Source organism: Cyprinus carpio, chromosome A25, assembly GCF_018340385.1.
Source record: "Cyprinus carpio isolate SPL01 chromosome A25, ASM1834038v1, whole genome shotgun sequence".
Lineage (NCBI taxonomy): Eukaryota > Metazoa > Chordata > Actinopteri > Cypriniformes > Cyprinidae > Cyprinus > Cyprinus carpio.
This window is the reverse complement of record NC_056596.1, coordinates 8,973,949-9,001,830: the sequence shown is the minus strand read 5'-3', so window position 1 is coordinate 9,001,830 and position 27,882 is coordinate 8,973,949. Positions and strand designations below refer to the sequence as shown.

Genomic DNA, 27,882 nt, shown 5'->3' with positions numbered 1-27,882 from the left:
TCTTTCCAGGAACATGGCCATAATATTTGTTCAGATAGGCGATGGACTAAGAGACTGAGTGATTTGAGTTCATATGCTTCTTTTGCTTGAGGGACAACAGCTGAACATCTAGTCAGCATGCTGGGCTCTTTGATTCTCGTGTGGACATGCATCTTCTTTGTCTTCCTCCTCATCCGGATCCAGAGGCCAAGAAATTTTCCTCCCGGACCTCTTCCTCTCCCTTTATTTGGGAATCTGCTTCATGTGAATATGGCCAATCCTTTGAAGGATTTTGAAAGAGGATGGCTTTCTTTTGGTCATCTAAAGCTTTAACATTTCCATTGATCTTGTTTGTAAAGTAATTTCCCAATATTTTAAGTTTGCAGAACGATATGGGAACATTTTCAGCCTGTATACTGGATCAAGACCAGCCGTTTTTCTAAATAGTTTTGAGGTTATTAAGGAAGCTTTGGTTATGAAGGCTCAAGACTTTTCAGGACGGCCTCAAGACTTCATGATCAATCATCTCTCAGAGAATAAAGGTAACTCATACTACAAGTAGCCTAATCATCTCAGCTAAGTCATAAAATCACAATCTAGTGAGTGAAATATTGCTTTTGTACAACAGTTCAATAAAGAAGTTGTGTTTGAGTTAGGCTTACTTACATTTATGCATTTAGCAGATGCTTTTATCCAAAGCAACTTACAATGCATTCAGACTTACATTTTTTACCTAACATGTGTTTCCTGGGAATTGAACCCACAACTTTTTGTGCTGTTAACGCAATGCTCTACCACTGAGCCACAGGAACAATATTTCCAGTTACATTCTTAAAGGATTTCTGCAAATTTTCTGTGTAATTATAGCCACCTGACTGATTGTTCTTTGAGACTTGAGAGATGTATATAAGGAAATGTAAAGGATAAAAAATTAGGGAGAATCAATGAATTATGAATAAATTGTTTTTATTATGTGAGTAATGCATCTGCATCACTCTCTTGAGTAGGTAATTTACTTTGGACCGCAAAGTGGGTATGTTCTATATAGTATGAATGTTGTGTTGCATCATTGCCTTTCATAAATCCTATCCTGTGGCCTCATAGGATAGTAAAGTGTCCATCATATGCACACTTCAGAATCACGCCAAAAGTAGTAGCAGGTCTTAGGTACTTTTTGCCTATTCTTTTATGAGTACTGTGAATTCGGATATGTTTCTTCTGTCACATACTGTTCTTCTTCTACTATATAGAAGTGAAGTATGCAATTTCAGATGCAGCCCTACTGTTTTTAGCATACTATATAGTAGGGAAGTATTAGATTTGGGATGCAGCGACTGGTCCACTAGGTATTGCGCATGGTCCTAGGGTTCCCTAATCAAACACACCTGATTAAACTCATTAGCTCATGGTTGTTTCACATCCAAAATGTGTGCTGTTTGGGGAACTAGGACCAGGGTTGGGAACTGCTGCACTAGATGATGCAGTTACGAAAATGAAGTTGACTGGACCTTAACGATGTAAAATACCTTTAACGAATCACTGAAAATCCCACCTATACACAGGCTAACGGTCTATCTGGATTGTGCAATCCCAAACAAGCAGAGTAATAAAAGAGTAAAAAGCCAATGGTTTTTTTGGATTATCAATGTTCTTGGAATGCTGCTGCTCAACCAATCAAATTTGAGGACGGTACTGTTGTAGTTACTCTGTAACTGAGTAAGAAATATGGCTCATATCAGGGACATGTTATAGGTGTTATGCTGGTGATTATAAGCTTTTGAAACATGTAACAAAACAGAATCCCCATAACTAACATCTTAACTTAACTAAAGGTGTTGTATTGGCTGATTATGGCCCCCATTGGAAGGATCATCAACGCTTTGCTCTGATGACCCTGAGGAACTTTGGCCTGGGGAAGCAGTCCATGGAAGAGAGAATTCTGGAAGAAATCTCACATTTAGTTGCTGACTTGGACAAAAATGCTGGTATTTATATGTAAAAACTATTTTTGTTGGTTGAAATCTCAACTGGCAAGGAATGTCATAATGTTTTTAACTGATATACTGTAAATTTGTACAGGAGGAACAGTGAATCCTCAGAATGTGTTCCACAATGTTGCATCGAACGTTATTAGCTTGGTCCTGTTCGGATCCTGTTTTGATTACAATGATGAATTCCTTCAGCAGTACATCCAGTTAATTACAGAGATTTCAAAGATCATCAATGGACCATGGATTATGGTGAGAATTTAGATCAGAACACCATATGAAACCATTTGACAATTGCAGTTTTCTTTATTTTTTTTCCTTTTTCTTAATAGCCAGTGATTAAAGTGTGATTTTCTACATATACAGCTAATCAGAGGAATACAGTAGGCTATATTTAGAAGGTATCTCAAAGCTACTAGTCATAAAAAAAAAAAAAAAACCTTAATCTTCAAAGTCAATAGTAACCATTGGTGATTTAATAGAAAGCCTTATTACATTTAATTTAAAATAAATAATTTTTATTATATTTTGCTTTCACTGAATGTGACTACATTCAAATCTGTGAAAAAAACTTGCATTTTAGAGTAACTGCATACGAAAACGTCAAACATGTATTTTCAAAACAGAAATGTGAAACACTTCCTTTACTGAGAATCTTGCCCCTGCCATTTAAAACAGCATTTGATTATGCAAAGAAGTTAAAAAACATGAATCTGAGTCTGATCAGCGAACACAAGAGCACACGACTCCCAGGAGAGCCGAGAGACTTCATCGACTGCTATCTGGATGAACTTGATAATGTGCATGCTTCTTCCAAAACACAGTGGGGTCCAAATTTGTAAAACCACATTGGAAATCGGAAGTTCAAAATCTGATTTAAGCCTAAAAATACATTTTATGCAAATTGTTATGCTGATAATATACTTTATAATAAAAAACATTGCGTTACATTAGAAAATTAGAAGCATTTGCATTGGTTTCACCAGCTTCACCACCGTTTGAATCTCAAATGAATGATATCTTACATTCCCCAGAGAAAAAATGATGGTTCCACCTTTTCTGAAGAGCAGCTCGTCATGTACATTTTGGATTTGCACTTTGCAGGGACTGATACCACATCCAACACCCTCCTCACTGCTTTTCTCTACCTCATTACCCACCCAGAGATTCAAAGTTTGTTTGAAAAGCACACATTGATTTTGGTCTAATTTAAAACAAGTTTAGGTTCAGTTAGAGGCAGCAGAGCAGGAGGAGACAGTCTTAACATAGAAAAACAAATGCAAGAAATCATAATGTTCAATATGGCAACTGTAGAAACTGAACTACCTTCAGACCTGAAAAGAGCTAAATGACTGATTAGTGACACTAGAACAGGCTTTGCAAATACATAACTAAACACATAGCTAAATGTATGATATTGTTGTCATTTCTTATTGCTAATTTGATGTATATTAAATTTTTATATATTAGCAAAGCTACCTCCTTTAAACTTAGACAAGCATGGCCTTGTTTTTTCACCAGCAAAATGTCAAAAAGAGATCGATGAGGTTCTGGAGGGTAAAGATCATGCATCGTATGAAGACAGACACAATATGCCGTACACACTGGCTGTGATTCATGAGGTTCAGCGAGTTGCTAACTGCACCACTAAAGACACCACGCTGATGGGCTACAGCATCCCGAAGGTGAGGACACCTGCATAGAAACCAGAGTTTTAATACTTCAGAACAAATTTGAACCGTTTCTCCTTGGTCAGGGAACTGTAATCATTACGAACCTCACTACCATACTAAAAGAAGAAGGCCAGTGGAAGTTTCCTCATGAATTTAACCCAGACAACTTCCTGAATGAGCAGGGCCAGTTTGAGAAGCCTGAGGCCTTCATACCCTTCTCTACAGGTAACCATTCAAAAATGTATGACATATTTTATCCGTGAGCATCATTATACTGTATGGGTTTTACAGGTCCTCGTGTGTGTCTCGGTGAGGGTCTTGCACGTATGGAGCTCTTCCTGATCATGGTGACTCTGCTGCGCCGTTTCCAGTTTGCGTGGCCCGATGATGCCGGGGAACCAGATTACACCCCAGTATATGGGGTCACCCTCACCCCCAAACCCTACAGAATGCACATCAGACGAAGAGAGAGAGTTAAACAGTAAATCCTAATGCCAAATACTTTACCTCCCCCTACTCTATACAGAATATAATTTGATAAACAGATTAACTTTGACTATCTAACAATAATTGTGTAGCATCATCAAATCTTTGTGATCATGCTGCGCATGAAGTGCTGGGTAACTGAGTGCAACAGCTGGGTTCTGGAAGTAGAAATTAAATTCATTTTCTTTTAATACAGACCTACCTTGAGTTTCAAGGTGGTTGAAGTGATGATATATAATCTGCCTTTCTGGTGAACTACACTAGTCATAATCCCAAAATGAGCTCTGTCAATGAATAGTTATTAATTTGTGTATTTTTTATGCATTTTGCTTTAGAAGAAAGTTTGTTGACGATGAGAGAACATAATAAAGGTCTAACAAAGTGGCCTTCTTTCTGAGAAATTCCTAGCAAATACCAGTTCTGTGAAGTAAACCTAAAAAAAATTATAATATAGATATATATAGACATATAAATATAATATATAAAAATATAAATAAGTTCTTTTTGCATAAATCTTCCCTTTGGACTGCAAAGTTGAGTTGTTCACTTTGAGATGTATATCTGAATAGTTAAATTCTAAATGAATGCACTAAGGCAAACATCTTATATTAAAATGCTTTAGCTAACTGAATTAGAATGATCAGAATAAGTAGTGAAATGTCTGCATGTAAACAATTTCAATGCTGAGTGTCCCTTACCCAGGGGCGGACGAGAGGAAGACCATGTGACCTGTAGCCTAACCATGAAAGAGCAAAATTCAAAATCACTCAATGCAAAGCTTTTTTAAACGTAAAAAAAATGAAGTGTTAAGTAGACAATGTGCATTGTTACTGTTTATGTGAAGAATGCAGGATATTCATATAATAACCACACTACCAGTCAAAGTCATTAAAACTATGCTGTAATGTCAGACAGGAAGTATGGGAATAGCATGTACAGTAGAATTAGAATTTAAGTGATTATACAATATATATGCTTTTAAAAACCTAAATGAATACTAATGAAAAATAACTGGAAAATTACAGAGAGCAATTTTTTAAGACACGTGAGTAATGTATAATAACAAACATCTTTCCAGGTCCTCACACCTGATCTGTAAATAGGACATATCTATATTGGCAATGGTAAACAGTAAAAAGTGTTAAAAATGTAACTTTTTTTTTTTTTTTTTTTTTTTTTAATGTTTATATATTTATATATTTGCAATAAATGTATAATTAAATAAATGACAGGAAGAATCAAGCTTGATCAAGTCTACATCTTTTAATGGGAAATTATATTATGTTATATCGAGAATTTATTTTGATTATTTATTTATTATTATTAGTTTTTTAATTCTGCGGTACAGTAGTTTCTGTAGTAGTTGTAGTAGGGGGCGCCAAAGCACATCATGATTGTGTTTCTTTCTGCAGACATAGTGGAAGAAGAAGCAGAAGAAGTCGCCGAAGCTGCGCACATGGAGGCATATATAATATAATCAATACCGTAATCTTGTGTGGTTGTCACTACAAAACAATATATATTTTAATATCTCACTAACGAGATTTCGTTTTAAAGAAATGGCGACAGATGCAAAAAGGCCAAAGGTAAAAACAAAAACAAAACCACGTTTCCTTAAACTATTACTAGTGACAGTTATTATAATTCATAGTTTAGATTCAGATATTGCCTTTAGCTTGAAACAGAGTTATTGTGCTTATCATGATAAGGCTTCAGCATACCATCATGTGTGTTTCAGACAGATGAAGAGAACTGTGTGCTGGAGCCCTTGAAAAACTTCTTGCTGTGGTGCGATAGTGTGAAGCTGACTCTCAGCGATAATTTAAACTATGTATGTGTGTGTGTGTGTGTGTATAAATTGATGAAAGTTTAATAATAGTAATAATATATTATAATAATATAATATAATAATCTGGATTATTTTAGTGTCATTTATATAGTATTTTTGTATTAATATTTTGAATTAGCTTTTATTTCTATATTTTTCTATATTATATGGTATCTTAAACGCAAATTTAAAAAATAAAATTTAACAAAAAAATTATTTCTTTATGACTTTTTTAATGAATTAAAAAAAAAAAAAAAAAAATTTTCATCAGTATTTATATTTTATTTCAAAGTGCATGATTATTTGTTGACTTTTTTAATGATTTTTTAAGTTTTTCATCAGTATTTATATTTTATTTCAAAGTGCATGATTAGACATTAGCGCTAACATGACGAAAAAACCCTAAACTTGGAGATATTATTTACTTAGCACAGTGTACATTCATTTCTTTAGGTGTGCTTAAGTAAAGAGGGTACGGTAGCAGAATACGGCATGCTTGCCAAAGAGGACATTGAAGAGGGTCACGTCTTGTTCTCCATACCCAGAGAGGTTCTTCTGCATCAGGCCACCGCTAAAGTTAAAAAGGTCCTTGAGGAAGGTATAAGAACTTTCAGGTTTATTGGAATTCCATCTTCTGTTACAGGCTTGTAACCATATAACCATATGTTGTGTAGGGAAGAAGTCTTTGGAGAGCGCATCAGGCTGGGTTCCTCTTCTTCTGGGTCTCCTGTATGAGTACACATGTCCACAATCCCACTGGAAACCATATTTGTCTCTCTGGCCAGACTTTAGGACACTGGATCAACCCATGTTCTGGTAGGTCACGCTGTGAATATTCGCTGACCTTTAAGATACTCTTCAAGAGTCCTTCAGTTCTTTATGGTCACAGAGTGTTTTTCTGAAGTCAGAGGAGGAGCGCGATAAACTCCTGAAAGGCACAGGAATTCCAGAGGCGGTCAAAACGGATCTGAAAAAACTCCAGGATGAGTACAATAACATAGTCCTTCCTTTCATGAAGTCCCATCCTGACCTGTGGGACCCTGAGAAGCACACGCTGGAGCTCTACAAGAGCCTGGTAGCATTTGTAATGGCCTACAGGTGAGATATCTAAGCTTTTGGATTTGATTAAAAAAAAAAATCTGATAATGTGAGGAGTCTATTTAGGGATGCTTAATATATCGATACCATATTGATTAGTTACTTGCTGATATTTTAATTTAATGGTATAATATAAAATATCTATTTTTAATCGATGTATAATAACTGTATATTATCTATATTTTAATATATTTATATACAGTATTATAAAATACATAATAATATAATATAAAAAATATAACTATATATATATATATATATTATATATATATATATGTATTTGGATATTTATTTGTGTGTGTGTAACAAAAGCTTAATAATAATTCTTTTTATTATAATAATTAGTATTATTTATATACTATTATGGTATAAATACCAAATTGTTATTGGAGGATATTTAAAATTACAAATTGAGTATTTAATTGTGCATGCTAATTTCCCCTAATTTTATATTTAAATTAAATTTGCCATCATCTAATGATCACTAAAATTTAATAACATAACACTAATAATTAAATAACATGGTTATTTCTAATCTTTAGCGCTGAATGAATATGTATCATTATAATGCTGTGATGCCTAATTTCACTTTTAAATCCATTTATTTTATTATTTAAAAAAAAATATTTAGATAAATTGGAGAATTTTAATATTGGCCATTTATAGTGGTCGACTGATATTTTTTGATGGGCGATGCTGATATCTTAAAGAGCAAGGTGGCCAATATAAAGCAGATATGTATATGTGTGTGTGTGTGTGTGTGTGTATATATATATATATATATATATATATAGTATCATATATAATTTATATAGTAAAAAACACATTTAACAATTGCTGAAATGAAATTTGTATTTATTTTAAATAATATTTACTAAATTGAAAATAAATAATTCCCTGATATTTAAATAAAATGTCAAATATTGGCTGAAATATCGACCTTGCTGATATTTTGGTTGACTACTAGCCATTTGTTGGTTATTGGTAATTGCTGATCATATCAGTCAGAATGTTAATAATTCAAATTTCTTTGTAACATTTCCCAACGATTCTCAATATTTCCTCAGTTTTCAAGAGCCTGTAGAGGATGAGGATGAAGAAGAAGATAAAGAACCTAACCCTCCAATGATGGTGCCCATGGCTGACATGCTGAATCACGTTTCCAAGCACAACGCCAATCTGGAATATACACCCGTACGTGGAGCAGATGTATCGCAGTTTATTATTTATTATGCTAGATGCTTTAAAATCTCACTCGATTGTGCGCAGGAGTGTTTGAAGATGGTGTCCATTCGGCACATTGAAAAGGGCGAGGAGGTCTTTAACACCTACGGACAGATGGCAAACTGGCAGCTCCTCCACATGTATGGCTTTGCAGAGCCGTTTCCCACCAACAGCAATGATACTGCAGATATCCAGATGTCCAGTGTGTACAAAGCTGCAGTGCAAGGTGCGACTTTGTAGACGTCTATAAAAAGTCAGTTACTTGACATGAGAAATACTTTTCAAATAAAGTTGTTGCGATTACAGCGGCACACAGCGAAGCAGATCAAAAGCTCTTAGTGGACAAATGGAGCATGTTGTGTGAGATGGAGATTGTTGGAGAGAAAGGGGTCTTCATCTTCGGCCAATCAGGCTGCCTTACTTACAGTGAGCTCTACACTACACTGAAGGTACACATTTTATCCACATGACAAATTTGTTCCAACATTACCTGTTTCAGGGAAGTAGTATAAACTTCATTTTATTTTAATAATATAATAGTTTTAATAGTTAAACAACATGATGATAATTGTTTTTTTGTTTTTTGAGTAGGTCCTGTGCATGACGGTGCAAGTTTTCGAGGAGTTCCGTGAAAACGAAGGCTGGGAGGAAGATGAAGAGGATGAGGATGATAAAATGGAGCAGGCCCTGAGTTTCAACGGACTGACGGGGTTGTCAGCAGAGTGGAAGTGTCTCCTGCACGCAGCTGCAGCTCTGACGCTGGACTCTTATTCTGAGGATGTAGAGACGGACAGGAGGCGGCTGGAGGATCAGGGAGCTCTGGCTGAACTCAGCAGCAGAGAGAGGAGAGCTCTGCATGTGCGTTACGGTCAGAAGAGCATCCTACAGCGCTTACAACAGCTCACCAAAAAGTCTTAATGTACGGGTTTTACAAACATTCTTAAATGTCATGTGCTGACTGCATTCTGTAGTTGTCAGAGAGAAAAGTCCTCAGCTGATACAGTGCAACTGAATTTGCAAACTGTATATACTTTGTAAGGTTTTCCATTTTTGTATGCCATACATTTTCCTCTCAAAAAAATAAATAAAAAATTTGGAATATGTTTCAGATTGTTTTAATTATGTGATGTTGTGGTTTATTTAGCACAACTTTTGGTGGTTTTGAGTCCATTCACATTTATTAATTTAGCAGGCACTTTTACTAAACGAAGGCATGCATGTTGGCATAGAGTTAAGCACATTAAAGCAGTTATTTTTTGTTTACCTTGAAACATTGGTTTCAAAATCATTCTGATGGTACAGAGTGTTATAAAATGCTTGCTGTTCTGTGAGTATGTAAGTATGGTGAGCAGGGATGAAATTTCATGAAAAATGTCTATTTAAGGTAGCATCAAATGCACGAATACAACTACATACTGTAATTACAGTATGCTTCCCATTTTTGTCAATACATGGAAAACATCCAGTTAGTCCATTTAAAAAAACCAAAATCACTTGTATGTAAGTCTATTGAGCTTTCCAAAGTGTATGAAAAAACAACCTGTAAACAAAATTCGTATCTCGTCTCCATCTGAATGGTCAGTGACACAAAAAACGTTAAATGCTAAATGTTTAAAATAGTCAACAGGGACCAGAAATTGATAATATTAAACCATAAAACTCAATTTGTTTCAAATGCAAATGAAACGACAAGCAGGCGAAGTTGCAGTTCAAGTGTTTAATGCGGTAACTACAGAATGCATACATACAGGAAATAAGTAGCGGAACTAAAGGCAACTACAAAGTACTACAAAATACAACACGTGGACCAATACATTTACAAAACATTCGAAATCCTTACAAAATGAGCTGTATTGGTCCTTTTTGTTCTGCAAGTTGAATCTTTGTACAAACTCCGAAGATCCAATTTACCAACAAATTTCTGAATATTTCCACAATTGTACAAGTGTCAGGGAGAACCTCCAACCCAAGATTTGTTTCCTCACAGGTGCAAACTAGTGTCCCCCCGCCCCTGCAGTCCAGGACATCTGTCCGATCCTATCAGCTCACCACACTGATAGCTCTCCCCTTAAAAACCATAAAAAAAAAATACAAATAAAACAAGACAGCTTCCTTAGCCACTAACCAAGCTTCCAAACAAAAGTCAATCCATCTTGAAGGCAAAAAATAATTTATGGAGAGTTAGGGGAAGCCAAACAGCAAGGAGTGAAATGTGCTCAAGCGTGTGCCTCACTTTTGACCAAAGAACAAAAAATACTCAATCTGCTCTTAAATGTCCCTTTTTAATATTTACATTGAACATTTTATCTTGAGGGAGAAAAAAGAAAACCAAAAAGAAACTCCTCATGTCAGATGCTGCCCAGTGGAAGGTGAGCGGGAATCCAGTGCCAGCTGTGTGTCGATCAGACGTGCAGGGTGATGGTGGGGCAAATGAAGGGTTGGGGTGAGGGAAAGCTCTCTCTCTTGGCACAGGAACAGTTCCTGCTGCCTAACTGGCACCTGTTCCCTCCATCACCTGCTGGGCTTGCTTCTGCCCCATACAGCACTGAGCCACCGACTGGAACAACCTACACACAAAAAAACACAGAGACACTGTATTTTTTCTGTTGTAAAATTTGCAGAAAGATGTGTTTGTCATGTTGGCTCCCTTACTTCTCGATCTCTGGTGCACAGTGCACAAAATCATGGCTCCAGAACTTAAAGGCAGGATTCTTGATCAGCTCAATGAAGGTGATGAGCAGACCCCACGGGTGCGGCCTGTTCACAATCAGCCTCTCCAGCAGGACCCTGCATGACACGAGTTAGCCAAGATTGTTATAGCTCTTTAAAACAAAGTGTTATTTCAAAATACACATTAACAATAAGGTTCTATCTGTTAACAATACTTACCAGAAATTAAAGATGAAAAATTATTCTAAAGCATTTATAAATCTTAATTTCAACATTTACTAATACATTATAAAAAAAAAAAAAAAACCCTGTATATAACATTTAAAAGACCTGAAGTAACAATGAACAGCTGTATTTGTATCAACTAATATTATCAAAGTTTAATACTGTAATAAATGCATAGCTCATGGTTGGTTAATTTTAGTTATTCTTTATTAACATTGACTAATGGGACCTTATTGGAAAGTGTTCCTGAATTCTTAGAAATGTAGCTATTAAAAAATTACTAAAATAATTAAGACAGCCTGTTCTGGGTTGGTTTGGCAAAGATTGAAAATGTAAAATATTAAAAAGGATAGTATCTATATAAATAATCACAATCATTCTTTTAAGTATGTTAAATGGAAGTAAACACTACTAAGAGTTTAGACAGATATAAGTAATAAAATTCATTGCCATACCTGGTGATCTGCTCTTGAATGGCTTCAGCGTTGGCCTCGGCAAACAGATACAGCATGGTACAGCTAAAGTAGTGTGTGTGGCTGTTTGGATAACGCAGCTGATTGGCTATCGCATTCAGGAACAGATAGCGGCCTGGGAAGAGGAAAACGAGTCACAATGTGAACTAAAACTAGAGGTAAAAGAATAAATAAAAAAAATGTTCCCCCTTACCCTCAGTGTCAAGATCGACTGCAAGGTTCTGGAAGATGTCCATGTGAGCCGAGTGAGTGATGGTGCTCATGGAGGGAGTGCTGCCCTTGTTGTGGATGTGGGCAATGGCCTGGGTTCCAACGTACAGCACCAGAGCATTGATTAGCTGAATGTTGTAGCGGTTGCCGGGCTCGTTGGACACCTGAGGTAGAGAGTATTTGTATGAAAACATTCATTATATTAATCTAAATTTAAGGATTTAAAATCCATGTTCAGACTCAAAAAAAAAATATTTGCCTCTCTGGACAGTTCCAGTCTCAGACCAAAAGAGCCAAATTACACATAAAAAGATGAACAAAAGAGTCTGTTGTGATTCAGAGTGGCGCCCCCTACCTGCAGGTTGCTGCGCAGCTCAGAAAGAAAGGTGACAGGAGAACGCGTCTTGAGGTAAGAGTCAAGATCCTTCTTAAACTGGGACGGCATCACACCGGTGAAGTTCGTGAGGATGCGGGGAGCAATGTTGATCTCACTCAGCATATCCACCTGGCACAATATAACCACAAGCGTACTCAAAGTTACAACTACATATTAAACCACAATGCATCACATCTGATATCAAAATGTTATGAGCGACTCTCTACCTTCAGATTAGGGGTGAAGGGGTCTGGAAGCCTCATGTTGCGGGGGAAGGCACTCAGGATCAGGTTCCTCAGCTGGATGCAGTTAGGCGGGATGACGTCGCAGAAGCCATAATGGTAGTCGCACAGGAATTCTGGAAAGTCATGTAGCAGGACAAGCAGTACACGAAGTGTTCCCTTGGAGAATAGATAGAAAAACAATGCAAGGTCACAAACTGAGCTGAAGAACCACGAGACAAGCTTTCGAAGGCAAGGCTGTGTTGTTACCTTGTAGAGAATTTGCATAGGTTTGTTGAGTTCAACATTCCTTAGGAAGGGTGCAAGATATTTGAACAAGTCTATCAGCAGCTGGGCATACATTGGCCAACCCTGCGAGAGAGGAAAGAGATGTATAAGGCACAGAAGGTAGTCAGCGATTGACTGGTATGAATATGGGATGAGGACGGACATAAAGGGAGTCCAATCCTGCTCCTGGAGGGCCACTTTCCAACACAAATCCCTGGAAGTTTTTGAAAGATCCTAAAGACTCTGATTAGCTGTTTCGGGTGTTTAATTAGGGTCAGTGAAAATCTGCATGAAGTTGCCCTCCTGGAGAAAAATTGGACACCCGATACATATCATGCAACAAAAACACAGACCTTCTGTTGTGGGGTATGTGCAAGCATCCTGGCAATGAAGATACGGTGCGAGATGAGCTCCAGCCAAGCATAGACAAAACCAGGTGCTTTAGTCGGCCTCAGGATGTGGAAGGTATTGCTGAAAAGAGACAATGTCCTTTAATACTTGCTGTGATCACCCAAGTAAAGGTGCAGGCACATTAGCAACATTTCTTTGAAATTTCGCAAAAAAAGGTCCATTATTTTTCAATAGAGTAGTGTTGTATGAGGCAGAGCTCACACAAAAGTCACTTTTAAACCAAGCAGGTTTCTACTGGTAAACGCAACAAAGCTGCATGACCCACTCCTAACTGGATTTCACCTGTGAAAATTCACTAAACAATTACAGATGTGACTGCACATTAAAACTAATTCCATTTGCTTACCAGAAGGCAGTGAGCGTCTGAAAGTTGATGGTCTCCAGCACATGCTCTGGTGCGTTTAGCTCCAGCAGGAGCATGATGAAGATTCTGTGGTACGGAAGCTGCTGGAACTCTGTCTGCCTCACATCGTGATCCTGGATCAGTACACCCACCACAATGCCTAAAACCTGCACCATGACAAGAAAAGCAGCATTATTTATTTTTGAGGATCTTGATTAGTCAACTTTGTAAGCATTCCAAAAAGAAAAGCAGCATTATTTTTGTTTGAGATCTTGATTGAAGTCACCATTGTAAGCATTCCAACCTTGTTGAGCAGGTTGATTTTGGTGACTGTGTTGGTGGCCTCTCCGGAGTGTTTGACAAGAAGCGCAATGAGCCGAACAAAAGCGTCCAGGTTATGGTAGCACTTGGCCCTGATAATAGCAGGGCTGGTGGTTGGAAGCTGCTGTTCAGCTTGAGCACGGTAACTGATCTCCACACACATTTCGGTGCACAGCCGGAAGAAGCGAGTGATCAGGTCATCAGTCTTCAGGATGCCCTGCTGGTGCATCTGAGAGAGAAAAGGCATGTGTGACAATGCAGGTCAATTCTACCCTTAAGAAAAACCAACATGGGACTAGAAACTTTTGTATTTTAAGTGTTCTTGCTAACCTGGCCAACAAACGCAGAGAAAGCCTTGGTGCTGTCTCTTCCTGCAGCTGCCGAGTGGTACAAGTTGACCCATTCTCTCAGCAGGTACTCTGCCTTCTCTCTAAGGCCTGGTGGGTCATCATATTCAGAGGCTTGAGAAATCCCAGAGTGCATCATGAAGTTCGGCCCACCATGGTGACGATCGATCATGGCCTCATAGTTGGAGCGGACAACATCCATCAGCTGGGGCAAACTAGGGGTTCCACAGAAGTAATTTCAGGTAATTTACATTTTCATAACAAAACAGACATTCAGTTGCAGGGCCAGCAACATAAGTGGATGGCTTACCCTTCAGGAGCATTGGCTCTGGAGTGAGCGTTGGTCCTCATCAGCGTCTCAATGGTGTGGAAGAGATCCGCTTCGGTGATGTGACTCCCGCTGCGTTCGTCAACCAGCAGGATCTTCACCAGCTGCATGGCGAATGCCACGGCCATGTAGTTGAGCCCGTTCTCCATGGACTGAAAACACACTAGATGTAAGAATCCGCTCATTTAACAACAGTTCCCTTTTAAATCCTAGAGACACTCTCCTCACCTGAGCCAGGTGTAAGTCATACTGCTGCATGTTGACCAGGTGGTTTCTGATGAGGAGCTCCACGGCCTCAACGTTGTACTTGTATTCATCTCTGCACTCAATCAGGCATCTGCAGGGGGCGTAGAAGAAAAGGTTAGGACCTCTGAGACCCATCTATGCTTGTGACAAATAAGTTTCCGCCACAGATGTAGTACTGGCCTGGTGATTTGTTTGTTGCACCACTGTGGGCCGTAGGCGCGACCATCCTGTAGGGCTTTCAGCACTAGCAGATGGCACTCCCTGTAGCTCAGCAGCAGATCAGTATCAGCACCACTGGTGGCATCAAGCAGACCCTCCACAGCCTGAGTCGAGCACAAAAGAGATTTGTTAGATTTAAGTTGAGATCATATAGAAGGGATGGTCAATCCTGCACATCTCTAGTGATCCTGAAGTGCCTTATAAGATTGAAGCTGAAGTCAGAACAGTGGCACTCCAGGAGCAGGAATGAACAACACTGGCATATAATGTATTCCTGAGTAGATTACTTTTTGCAAAAGGCCCAGGGCAGCGATGCCATCACGGGAGTTCCTAGCCAAGACAACGGCCTCCAGAAGGCTGCGTATGGCCTGGGTCTGCGGGTTCATGGCCAGCGCAGGTGGAATTGCGTGCAGGTGCTGCTCCAGGTCTGAAATGCACTTATCGTAGATGTGAGCTACATCATCAGTGGGCCATGCCTGTTGCTGCAATACAGAAAAGACAACCTTTGAGTTACTTCACCAATGTGACAACCAAAAACAATCTCTTCAAGGATTTTAGGGTCTGTACCTTCATTGGTTGGGCAAGGAAACCAGTGGGCTGAGACAGGTCGTTACTGGGTAGGAAGCCTGGAACATTTCGGGCGAACTCCTCATAAACAGCCAGCTGTTTAGGATCTACTCCACCGACCTGGAAAAAAAAACAGCAAGTCAGAATCAAATATTGTCATACAGAATAGTAAATCATCATCCCAATGAGAAGTTTGCAAAGAGCTCTCACCTTCAGTCTGATTTGCTCTGGCATGCGCTCAGCCTGATAGGTGAGCACCATGGGGTCACAGTAGCGACGGCCTTCTTGGCGAGCGTGTTTCCTCAGCTCGAATTCCTGCAAAACAGAAATTGCATCCAAATCAGACTTTTTTTTTTTTTTGGCTGTAAGATATTCCATGACTTCACTACATATCACAAGCAGCTGTTCCTCAACTGGTTTAATAATTAGGACAGTGTGCAGGGACTCACAGTTGCTAGTCTCTTGTCCATCTCAGGTCCAGCTTTCTCCACTGCTGTCTTCTGGATAAAGCAACAAGCAAGCTCACAGTTGTCTTGTGCGATGCGAGCAGCCGCCTCTTCCATCATCTCTCTCTGCTGGGGTGTGGGAGCCTGAAATGGACATGCTCAGTGAGTCAAAATGCTGAAAATATATTGATCTTGTGTGTCAGGATCGAGTCGAAAGTATTTCCCTACCCTAAGAGCTGCAGCAAAGCTGTTCTTCAGGTTGGTGGCGATGCTCATGAGCAGCGGCTCTCTGCAGGTGATCATGGCCATACCGGCAGTCAGGTTACGCATCATGTGGTGGGCGGCCACACGCATGTGAGACTCCTCAGAGTCAAGTGCGAAGTCCTTCCTGACTATTTGCTCACAGGTGGTCATGGCGATCTTGATGGATCGGTCCACCACTGGGTGCACCAGTTCCTGTACAGCACGCTCAATTGCTGGTCTTACACACTGTTTCAGCTGAGGGTGGGCCTGCAGTAGTGGGATCTACACAAAAAAAAAAGATAAAAAAATTAGAACATTTGAAAATAAAAAATTTAAGAGGTAATAAAAAGTCTCGGTAGAGCGAGAGACTAACGTTAACATTGATGTTGATGTGTGGGGCCAGGCCAGCCAGGGCGTACACATTGATGTCATGGTAGCTGAACTGTGGTGTGGGTGGCCCAGTGGCCGTACAGGTTGTGGTGGTGGCCGGAGTTGAGGGAGCAACTGTAAATGGAACAGAATCTACTTCTGGTTAAACCGGAAACTGAAAACTGGAAAAAGCATGCACCTTACAACGTGCCTGTTTTAGTGTTATACCTGTTGTAATTATAGGAAGCATCTCTTCAGGAGGCTTGGTCTCTTTCTTTGGTGCAGAGAGCTGCTCCTCCAAGTTCTTCAGCTTCTCTTTGTCTCTCAGAAGGTTTCCGGGTTTCAGCTCACTGATGTCCAAAGACAGATTCTTGCAGAGCACCTCAATCTCAAACTTGAGGTTAAGCTAAATAAAAGATTTTGGGACTGAGTGAAAACTACTCCACTGGAAGCTTATGTACCATAAGTTTAGCGTCAATGAGAAGTGACTGACCTTTAAGTCATGTTCCTGGTGGAGCTCAGCCAGAACATTCATGATGCCCATGGTCCAAGGGTTCTGCGGTCTGAAGATCTACAAAACAGGGCACCAATTGTTAAAAGAGGTTATATCCTGATATTTGCAAAACTTGCCCACACTCAACACTTGAGGGCAAAATTGGGAGAGAAAATTGCATGATTATTACCACACTCCGCAGACTTGATTCCAAGACTTTGGCCACAAAGGGGACGACATACAGTAACTCCTGTTGGCCTTTCACATAAGCCTCTAGCAAGAGAGATTTCAGCTCCAGGTCCTATAAGAGAAAAACATTAATGCAGTTACACAGCAGGTATAACAATGAATTGGATCTTTCTATAAAATGACTCAAGCTCAGGTGATGGATAACATTTAACTCACTGTGTACAGGATGGGTTTGTTTTTAGCTAGGGTGATCATTCCAAGCCAGTGACCCAAATTCTTCAGCAGGGATCGATCTGAGAAGTTAGCAGCTGCCTTATCAGAGGTAAGAAGGACCTGAGAAACAAAATGAGACAACATCAAGTTATCATAATGTAGGTATACTTAGGTTTTATGACTTTAATGTTTTATTTCAAGAATATTACCTTGATGTTTCTGTACGTCTCATTGAGAACCATCTTAACAAACTCTGGGTTTTTCAGTGTGTCCAGGAAATTGGAATACAGGCTGTGGAAGTTAGGCTCAATGCTGACACGCTTCATAACCAGGTACTGAGAGACCCAGGGCATGAATTCTTCTTTCACAGTCTCTTTCAGCTCCTCCACTCAAAAACAAAGCAAAGGATGATTTAAAAGGTAAAAGCACAAACTTACGACAAAGTGAAAGTGACATACAGCCAAGTATGGTGACCCATACTCAGAATTCGTGCTCTGCATTTAACCCATCCAAAGTGCACACACACAGCAATGAACACACACACACACACCGTGAACACACACCTGGGGCAGTGGGCAGCCATTTATGCTGCGGCGCCCAGTGGGCAGTTGGGGGTTCAGTGCCTTGCTCAAGGGCAGAGACTCAAACCCACAACCTTAGGGTTAGGAGTCAAACTCTCTAACCACTAGGCCACGACTTCCCCACACCTACATAACTTAACATGCCAAAGATGTAAGAACAATCACCTTTTGGGTCATGTTTGATTGGGACAAGTTGTTGAAGATGAACGCAATCTTCTCCTGAACGTTCTCTGGGGGCTCAACGATCCTTTCAGTCTGGTCTGTAGCCACTAACAAGGTGTCAATGTTTGTGGTGTTGATTGAAGGCTGTGGAAGAATTTAAATGATCAAATACCATAGATATGAGTCAACCTTAATCTAATAGTACATTTCAGAAAATGACAATGGAACAGTGACTGTGCACTCACTGGCACATCTTTCTTCGGTCCAACAGCTGTAGGTCTCGTGATGGTTGTGGTTTTGGCAGCGGTGGTGGTTGTGGTGGCTGTGGTCACTAAGGTGCTGGCCTGGGCAGGTTGTGGGGCTTTGGGGGTCTGAGACTGAGCTTGAGCCTGGGCTAAAGCTAGGCTGCCAGGGGTAGTAATGGAGCCTTGCATCTTCACAGGAGGGTCTCTGGACTGCTGGCCATACTCTATATACTATTTACAGAAAACAGACAACATACATCAGCAGACTTATTCAGCTGAATGCTTAAACTAGTGCAGAGTGAGATATTACAGGAAAATGCTTTGGGCATGACCAAAATAAAATGAAAAACTAGGTTACCTCTTGTAAATGGTGTGGAAACTGCAGGAAATGGGCTATTGATGCCAAGTGCTGACAGTACTGGGGATAGTCCTTCAGTCTGAGGAAGAGAGTGGTTCAGATTTAAAACAATTCAGTATAATCAAGACATAAATTAAATCTTTTGTTTGGTGGCTGGGAAACAAAGACAAATAATTACTAGCAGTACCTATTTTTAAATCTATCTAGTGCAGCGATCCCAAAGTAATACATCTTTGATCCGAAAGGTTTGCGTAAGGCTTCCAGGACATATCGTAAAGCCAAGCCCAGCGCCATGTACGTGACCAGGCCCTTCTCAATGATCCCCCCAAAGAGGCAAGCGGTGATGTGCAGTTCTTTATCTGGATACTGAGGGAAGAATCGGTACTCCTCGAACAGATTCCTCAGCATGCAGTTAAAAACCTCCCGTTCTCGCTTGATGTTTGAGTCCTTAAATCTCTGCAGCATTTCCAGCACCTACATTGAAAGAATGACTATGAATTTGAAAGCTGTACCTTAGAAAATAGCGTTGAGGTATTAAGAATGAACAAAAGCACCACTCTACTCTGTTACTTCTGTCGATCTCACCTCATCCACGGACATTGTTGGGTGCGGGGGATGGTTGTAGATGCGCTGGAAGTAGCTATTTGCCTCATCATCTATCTCCTTACTAAAGTGCTGGTTTGCCTCGGGCCACACCTGAGAGAGGTCAGCTTTAACAAAAGGGGGGGGAAACTGTTACAGCACTTTATGCATTTAAAAATCACTTCATTTGTAAAAAATGCAAATTGCTAAATGCAATGACAAAAGCGCAAATTCTGAAAAAAACAAACAAAAAAAAAAAATACAGAAGTTCCAGGCAAACAGTTTGTTTTCCCTCATATGTCTGATGGAAGAAAACATTTACACACAGAACCAATCTGGTTGCCAAGAACTTCTTGCAGTAATGTAGACTGACCTGTATTTCCTCTTAGTTTCTAATGACTTTTTAGCTCACAGATGAAAATTACACAGAAATAAAAGACTCTAAAATACGTGTCAAAAGGACTTTTGTAAGGCTCTAAGTGCCAGTTTTGAGAGGAAATACAGTTTGAGGCACCTGGCACTCTCTCAGCCACACCACCACTTACAGGCCTTCATCTTACTCTGCTGGAAGGTGGGCGGGTTCAGCCCCGGTGTGCTCATCTTCCTAGTGCCGAAGGGGTCGCTGCTGACGGCGGGCATGCCCAAACCTGAGCCAATCCCAGTCAAGCTTGTGCTCAGAGTCCCTAGAGAAGCAATTCAAGAAATTTCTAATGCATTTGTATTTGAAAATAAACAGTAGTACAGCCCAACTAGGTTCTAGATCAGAGTTTATAACTCAATTGAAGTCTCATGGTACCTTGGAGCTGAGAAGAGAAGGGGGTGGTTCCTGGGAAAGCTGTGCTGGGGTTCGGGTTGGGCAGGTTTGAGAAGGCTTTGGCTGGGGATTGGGGGTTACTGAAGGCAGAGCCCTGCAGGCTGGGGAATCCTTGCATGCTCGGGGTGTGGGAGGTGGACGAGACACCTAGACTCAAAGAGCCCATTGCAGTGAGAGGGTCCATCTGTAAAACAACAGAACAGATCTGAGTACAACACAATCAGAATCCAGTTCAGGAAGTCTTGACACTGATAGCCATCCTATTGAGTAGGTAAAGCCACAGTTACCTGGACAGGTGAGATAGCATCTAAGCTGCTGGTGCTGGGAGCTCGTCCCTTTGGTAAGACTCCTGGTGGCGGCTGCCGGGCCTTGTTCATCACATTGCTACAGTTGGCCACCATAGTCAAGATTGTCTCTGATAGCTCTTGAGACACACTCCTGCTCAAAGCAGCCAACAAAACCAAGTGTTTAACTTCAACCCAATCATTTCCTGAAACGCATAAAAATGTGCAAAAGTTCTATATACGCACCCAGCACAAGACTGCAGACATGCAAGCATGGTAGCCAGTGTTTCAGGAGGAAGTTGAGCACTTTTTGGCTGGTCTTTCTCTGGCGCCAAACCACCCATGATAGAGGGACAGCGTCTCTTCAGGAACGTGACACATGCCTGGATGAATGGTTCCTGATGGACAAACACAGGACACATCAGTGTTCATGCACATTTGCTTAGAGCTTAAAATACACTGTTTTCTGAAGGATCATGTGCCACTGAAACCTGGAGTAATGGCTTCTGAGAATTCAGCTTTCCAACAGAAATAAATTACATTTAAAAATATATTTAAATAAACTGCCTCTAACTTCTGAACAGTAGTGAAAGTATGAATGCTCACTTACCCCATGCTCTCGTATTTTGTCAGTGAGCCATTTGTCAAGTTTGAGGTATTCACGGCGAGAGGCAAGTGCAGCAAGGTCAATAACAAAGGCAAATGGAGTACCATTCAGCAGCATCGATAGAGACTGCAATGCACAAAAACAAGAGCATTTATTTTTTTATTTATTTTTTAATAAGAACTGGTTCTTAGTCCCTAACTCTATCTACTCCTCATGAGAGCAGGGGCCGGAGACAAGTACCTTCAAGTCCTGAGCCACATCCAGGATGCGAGATAGCTTGGCCTGGTCGTACTGCTCTCCTCTCATGTACCACTCGGCCATAGAGTGCATGATCAGCTGGCGGATGGAGGGGGACTGGCCCTGGAAACATAACCCGGGCACATATTAGTACAAAGTGACACCACAACAGAACTTTGTGACTCTTCAAACGGTTGTCAAATCCACCCACCTGTCCATGCCAGGCATAGTGCAAGATGATGGCAGAGTTGGGGTGGTTGCCCAGGAAGATGGGCATGAGGGTAGAGATGAGCTCATGACGCAGGGTGTGCCAGGAGGTGCTGATCTGCAGAAGTGCCAGCACTAGCATGTCCGGGCAGTGTTTGATGGGGAAGCTGAAGAGCTGCTTCACCTGTTCATAATGCCCAACTTCTGAGAGGCGCAAGAGGCTCTCCACTAGGTCCAAGCTCTTCCTGTTGACCAAAGCAAAAGGAGAAGATATAAAACATACAGAAAATTAAAAAAAAAAAAAAAAAAAAAAAAAAAAAAAAAAAAAAATAGAAAGTCTTAAATTGATCAAGACTTACCATGTGGCTATTTCTCTGTTGTCATCCTCAGGTGGGGCCTTCAGGATGTCAATGGCAACAGTATGACAGGGATAGTCAGCAAAGCAGAAGACGTCAGGACTCATCAGCGAGTGTTGAATGAACGACAGCTGGAGAACACAAAAGAGCAGGACTTCAATATGCTACTTCATTTCAAATGCAAAAGTTCTAGACAAAGTTTAATCTGATTTGGCGACACTCAATTTTTAAACTAAGACTTTTTTTCTACCTGTCCTTCTGCATGCTTCCATGGTCTGTATATGAGATCCACTGGGAACACCTCCATTCCCAGACCCCTCTGGATCCCATAGACCACTAACTGAAGCCCCTTACTGTCCCGGATCAGGAAGCCTGGGTGGTCCAGCTCATAGGTCACCTCTTTGAAATTCAGATTGGGGTTCTGAGAAGAACAAGCAGTTAAACAAATAAAGTTTTGGTCTGCTAACTAACATTTGATCCGGTAATGCATCTAAAACAAACAGAGCCTTACCACTTCTTTGACCACATCAATTAGAACTTCAACATTCCAGGTGTGAGCCTGAGAGCCGTCACTCTTGTCCTTCCCATCACTCCAGATCCCACTGCCCACTGGATTTGAGATGGACTACAAACAGAGAGACAAACTAGTTATTCAATCCTGTTCAGACACCCTAACTAATCCTTTAACTCAAACTTTGATACATTACCAAAAACAGGCCCAGACAAACAACTAATGTTATTTTAGTTATTTATATACTAGTATAGTATTTAATATTTTGAATTAACTTTACAGTTTTTATTTTAATTTTGTTCTGTTCTCATGTTATTATATATATATAGTTTAACAAACCTATTCTCATGCCATACCAACATTTCTAATTTTGATTGAAGTTTATTTATATTTTTATCATTACCAGAAAAATTAAAAAAAAAAAATTAAATACACTACATAAAAAAAAATTACAGTCAACAGTAAAGTGGTCCTCCTTTTTTCTGCTTGGCCGATATGTTCCGAGGTGGGGCTTTTACTACAGTGTTTACTTCATTTTTAATTATATTTTTATTAAATATTTATTTGTGAAAAATACTTTGTCATCTAAGTATGTTTATTGTAAACATGTATTTTTTTAATCAATTGTCAAATTATTCCAAATTTCTTAAATATTACAATAAAAAAAAAAAACCCAGCTATCAGCCCCCCTGCTTTCCAAGATATCAGCATCGGCTGTCAAAAAAACAATATCGGTCGACCACTACAATAGTAACACCACTGCAGGGAACATACTTGTAAGCCGATGCCGTCGGACAGCCCGGAGTGAGTGCGGGCCATCATGCCCAACACTCTGGCCACCTGACTGGCGGTCACCTCTCGCACACCATACTGCAGGATTATGTTCCTGCACTCATCAGGACTGGGGAAACACACAATCAATCAATGAATACATGGGAATCCCTTTAAATAAACAGCATCGATAGTACAAACAAGTTATTCAAGTAAATTTGTCATTAACATTTTTTTCCCATGCAATTTAAAAGAAGAGTTTCTTATCTATAGATTGACTACATTCATGCCAACAAGAATCCCCATAAGAACAGCACATAGGTTTGGAATAACATGATGTTCATACCTTGCACAAAAGCCATAGCCAACTTCTTGCATGAAGTCAGCAAGTGAACTCTCCATCATGGTCTTATTTAATTCTCCAGAGTCTGGCAGGATCCTGTCCATGAGAATGTCCCGTTTGTCAGGGTACAACAGTGGTGCAAGCACCACAGGACAGCGCTCCTGCGGGAAATCTGGGACACAAACAAAAACACGGGACTAAATGACTCTTGAGCACAGCATGAGAGCCAATTCCAATCAGGAGAACTAGACAAATATAACATGCGAGCAGTAATTATTTAGTGGATTTTTCCACTAACCTCTGCACAATGTTTTGAGGAACGCGTCAATCTGCTCTTGTCCGACTCCGCTCGAGCCCTTCTGACCGAACAGAAGATGGGAGAGCAGCAGATGCAGAACCTCTATGGCAATGTCCTGGAAGCCACCTTCCTGATTCCCTCCGAGGTCCGCGTCCACGTACGAGCGGAGGAGATCAGGGAGCTTCTGCTTCACAAATTGAGCAGCTGTGAAAGAAAGCAACCGGGGTTTGAGCCGAAAGCCTTTACAGAGAATCTCTGATGCTGCAGAAGTGAAACCAAAAATGAATCAAGAGTCAGGAAGTGAACACTTACCAAACCCTCGAAGGTCTGCGTTGCTGGAGTTCAGCAGAGCAAGGCCAAAAATCACCTAGCGAAAGGGAGTACATTTTTAAACTGCCATTCTCACAATAAATTTATGACATTTTGGAATATATCGGAAATCTTTATGCCTACCTCCTGAACCTTGCTTAGCTTGAGAACTTTACTCAGCTGAGTAAATAAATGAGGTGATGGTTTCAAACTCTACAAAACAAGCAGATATGCAACCAACGTATCAAACAAGCACTTAATCACAAAACTGCCAAATTTGAATACAAAAGGTTAAATAATTTGAAAGGCAGCTCAACAAACCTTCTGATAGTGCAGGGGATTGTCAATGGCGTAGCAAAGCGTTGAAATAAAATTTGGTTTCGTAATAAGACACACACACTCCTGGATCAGAAATTGTGTCTGAAGCAATTAAAAGATGGGAAACAAAACATTAAAACAAATTCTGAAACTATTAATAAACTTTCATTTTTGACAAAGAATCTGAATTTTCAAAGCAGAAGCTACATTTATTACCTGATGGAAATCTTTGCCACTGCTTTTACCATCGCCACTGAAATCCACATGGGAAAAGAGACAGCGTAATAAATGCCGGTCTGCCTCAGGGCCGTGACGATTCACAATCTGAGGAAAAGAGATGCATCAAATTGTCAGTGCCTTCAGTTCCCTGATGTAACTGGCAATGCTGACTTAATTTTCAACCTGTAATTTAGAGCATATTTAATGACACCAAAACACCATGAACTCACATGTTGTATTTCCTGCTGGCTGGCTCTGTAGTTTTTCTTAGTTAAATTGTCCACCAGGTAGCTGATCTGAGACAAAGCCAGCGAGAGCGAATCAAGATTCATTGCTGGTTGGGGCGGAAGCAGGCGGCCGAGCACGGCGCAAAATCACCATTATTCCCCTTTAGTCACTTCAGTGATAGGTTACTTCTGTTGCCCCCCCCCCCAAAAGGTGTGAAAAGTGTCCGGTGTCCAACAAGCCAAGTCTCTGGGTGGATGCTGATTCCAAGTAACGTCCTTCAGTGTAATTCTTAGTGTAACATCTGGATAAACAATGATTAAAGGCAATTAGAAAGGGCAAAGTCAAGTGACAACACAGTAAATTTTCCACTGGCACATAAAACATCCAAGATTTCCATAACACACTTTGAAAGGATAATTAATTGTCCCAAAAATAAAAATGCTGTCATTATTTACTTGTTCCAAACCTTCCTTTTAACATCCATCCAAATATCTTGAGTTCCAAATTATGCACTATATATATTTGAAGATTTTTACTTAGAATTTTAAGCGTGAACACACTTTACACCATTTCTACTAAAATGATGGCATGCAAATTGATGCATACTTAATAGGACGTACCTATACAGGTTTGGAACGACAAGAGGGAGAGTAAATGACATTTTTAATTTTGGGGTGAACTGTCCCTTTAAAAACATTAAACATACTAAAACTTAATTAAATAAAACACTACAATGTAACAGTAAATTGTACCAATTTAGATCTTAAAAAGGGAACAAATCTCCAGTTCCATAATGTAAATCACTTTGTTTTAACGTGCTGAGGACCTGAACGGTACAGCAGCAAAACCGGAAGTCATACCCACTCAGACTCTCACAGGCCTTGACTAGTCTAAAGTTGAAGGGTCGCAAAAACAGAGAAAATAAACCTTTAGTACGTGTGGTTGCCGGTACATTAAAGCCGTCAATGGCTTGAAAATACATTTATGAGAAAACAGATGTTTGAATTGTGACGTTTTGAAACGTAATACGAGCAAAAGTGATTTCCACAACATGCAGGCGTTTCTAACTTCTTTTACCTGCTTAAGCAACTTTCTTGAAACATTTACTCTAAACGATCAAATCAAACAAAATAAATAGTTTAATGACTCCAAAAGGCAGTCTAAAGCTATAATAAACATTTACAGTTTCAGTTTCGAACACTAGTAGCGTAAAACCGCACGCAAGACTGGCGAAACCTTCAATTCAAGCAGAAATCAACCTGCGTTATTACCATTATGTAACTCTGGCGATTTTTTTTAACGAAACGACTCCTAACAACAACAGTTTGACTTCAAACGATCAAACACTCCCATTTTGGCTGTAGACAACACCGTTAGCATATTAGCATTCCTACTGCTAACTCATCTTCCATCCAAGTTGCTCCTTATTTATTTATATCTACCCGATTATAATTTGAAACGCCTCTTCGGGTACGATTTTAACACTTAATCTACTGTATTACCTCGAAATTAACTCCCGTTGTCCTTTCAATCGCCAGTTCTGTCAGATTCAACAGCAGCCGTGCTAATTCAGCGCTGGCTAACAGCCTAAACCTCATTGTTTCGAACGGTGACGAACACTGAGTTCTGCTGCCGAGAGCTGCGCGACAGGAACCAGCCTGATGGTTTGTTTAGGGCATTAATGTTAGAAATGTACACCGCTATAAGCTTGTGTTAAATGCAGGCAAACACTTCCATATCATACAGTTCCAGCATGAATATGGCTAATCTCTGTCAACCAACATATTAACGTACTCATGTATAAATGCGCATTAGACGCACTGATTTTTGAGTAAAAACTATTAATACACATGCACGTTAGGGGAAAGTAAAACAATGTTAGTGAACATTAGCAGCCATGCAGGTTGCAGACAGCTGCACTACTGTCGTCCGGGCCTCAATCAACATTTATATGGTTGGAGAAATCGAGCAAAGCAACAAACTCGGTCTCTAGATCACTCCAGCAGTGACCGTGTAGCCATGGCGCTCACACCACGAGCCTTAAGTCATAATTAGTAGGTTTTCAGAATTCATATTAATGATCGCATCCACGAGCTGTTAAGGGTAATCGTAGCAGTACTCGCAGGGTCGGTTGGGTTTTTAAAAGTTATTGGTCGTTAAAAACAGCAAGGTTAGCTACACGCTAACGAGCTAACGTTAAATTTGCGGAGCAGACAACATATGATAACCAATTCATAACTTCGGGGATTTGTGGGATTGTACCGAAAACCCTGTCGCGGCGAGAAGACGCGTTACCTCGATCCTGGAAAAATTACGTGCGCATGATCATTTTCGTCGTATTTCTTCGTTCTGATCTTGACGGATAAAAGGTCGCTTTCTCCCTCGGTTTGGTTTGGATTTTTCAAAATAAAATGGCGACTGTCACGGCACGCGCGCGCACCCAGTGCGGTGCTTATTGAGCTCGCGCACGAGATCGCGACTACGCAACATATTATGATAACGCGCTGACGCTCCACCATTCCCATGCGCACAAATGGTGCAAAGAGATTGAGACCTAGCGCACATGCAAACACACACCTGTTGCTGTGTGAACGGATTGCCAATTACGATTAGATTAAATTTTTCTTAAAACACTTTTATGAAACACCCATTTGTTTATTTTAGGGAAATATATATATATAAATGATTGTTCTAAAAACATTTTACAATTTAAAACGTGATTGTGAATGCAGTGTGTATTGCAGCAATGCCTTCTAAATATAAAACATAAAAATTAATTACGGAGGAATAAAACTTCCAGGCCTAAACATGTAAATGTTTAAAGTCGAATAAAAAAGATCACAAAAATGGTGACAAAAGTAATGAACATAAAATTTAATATATAATATTAAATATATATTTATATATATATATTATATATATCTATATATATATATATATCTATATATATATAAATAAAAAAATACAATATATATATA

The 27,882-nt window shown here is 39.9% G+C and overlaps 3 protein-coding genes across 8 annotated transcripts; 2 read left to right on the top strand and 1 right to left on the bottom strand.

Moving 5' to 3' along the window:
* The first annotated feature begins 31 nt into the window (after positions 1 to 31).
* Positions 32 to 4,508, top strand: LOC109050665 (cytochrome P450 2J2-like). The gene is made up of 9 exons (XM_042715351.1): positions 32 to 279; positions 359 to 521; positions 1,812 to 1,964; positions 2,059 to 2,219; positions 2,594 to 2,767; positions 3,002 to 3,140; positions 3,489 to 3,652; positions 3,724 to 3,865; positions 3,932 to 4,508. The coding sequence occupies exons 1-9, from the start codon at positions 118 to 120 to the stop codon at positions 4,123 to 4,125; spliced, it is 1,452 nt and encodes a 483-aa protein (XP_042571285.1). The 5' UTR covers positions 32 to 117; the 3' UTR covers positions 4,126 to 4,508.
* Positions 4,509 to 5,544: 1,036 nt separating this feature from the next.
* Positions 5,545 to 9,395, top strand: setd6 (SET domain containing 6, protein lysine methyltransferase). The gene is made up of 9 exons (XM_042715350.1): positions 5,545 to 5,712; positions 5,865 to 5,946; positions 6,406 to 6,552; positions 6,629 to 6,770; positions 6,858 to 7,052; positions 8,120 to 8,246; positions 8,322 to 8,502; positions 8,583 to 8,725; positions 8,868 to 9,395. Exons 1-9 carry the CDS (start codon positions 5,686 to 5,688, stop codon positions 9,192 to 9,194), a joined length of 1,371 nt encoding a protein of 456 aa, XP_042571284.1. The 5' UTR covers positions 5,545 to 5,685; the 3' UTR covers positions 9,195 to 9,395.
* Positions 9,396 to 9,978: 583 nt separating this feature from the next.
* Positions 9,979 to 27,382, bottom strand: cnot1 (CCR4-NOT transcription complex, subunit 1). Of its 6 annotated transcripts, none has more exons than XM_042715344.1 (49): positions 27,200 to 27,382; positions 24,907 to 25,205; positions 24,674 to 24,781; positions 24,461 to 24,559; positions 24,284 to 24,352; positions 24,143 to 24,197; positions 23,831 to 24,034; positions 23,536 to 23,704; positions 23,193 to 23,319; positions 22,419 to 22,532; positions 22,158 to 22,328; positions 21,911 to 22,038; positions 21,556 to 21,796; positions 21,348 to 21,467; positions 21,111 to 21,233; positions 20,747 to 20,898; positions 20,504 to 20,654; positions 20,199 to 20,400; positions 19,948 to 20,085; positions 19,406 to 19,530; positions 19,008 to 19,294; positions 18,821 to 18,899; positions 18,463 to 18,693; positions 18,221 to 18,361; positions 17,684 to 17,863; positions 17,478 to 17,594; positions 17,263 to 17,373; positions 17,073 to 17,150; positions 16,808 to 16,985; positions 16,584 to 16,732; positions 16,196 to 16,492; positions 15,971 to 16,111; positions 15,732 to 15,836; positions 15,522 to 15,641; positions 15,242 to 15,436; positions 14,916 to 15,058; positions 14,718 to 14,826; positions 14,472 to 14,641; positions 14,145 to 14,385; positions 13,780 to 14,043; positions 13,497 to 13,660; positions 13,093 to 13,210; positions 12,722 to 12,823; positions 12,458 to 12,631; positions 12,210 to 12,359; positions 11,838 to 12,018; positions 11,627 to 11,759; positions 10,929 to 11,063; positions 9,979 to 10,843 (listed from the first exon to the last, which is right to left on the bottom strand). In XM_042715344.1, exons 2-49 carry the CDS (start codon positions 25,006 to 25,008, stop codon positions 10,765 to 10,767), a joined length of 7,170 nt encoding a protein of 2,389 aa, XP_042571278.1. In that variant the 5' UTR covers positions 25,009 to 25,205; positions 27,200 to 27,382; the 3' UTR covers positions 9,979 to 10,764. The 6 variants fall into 6 exon arrangements, with proteins under 6 accessions (XP_042571278.1, XP_042571279.1, XP_042571280.1 ...); XM_042715345.1 differs by having other exon boundaries at positions 16,584 to 16,714; XM_042715346.1 differs by having other exon boundaries at positions 13,798 to 14,043; positions 14,145 to 14,376; positions 27,200 to 27,381.
* Positions 27,383 to 27,882: the final 500 nt, after the last annotated feature.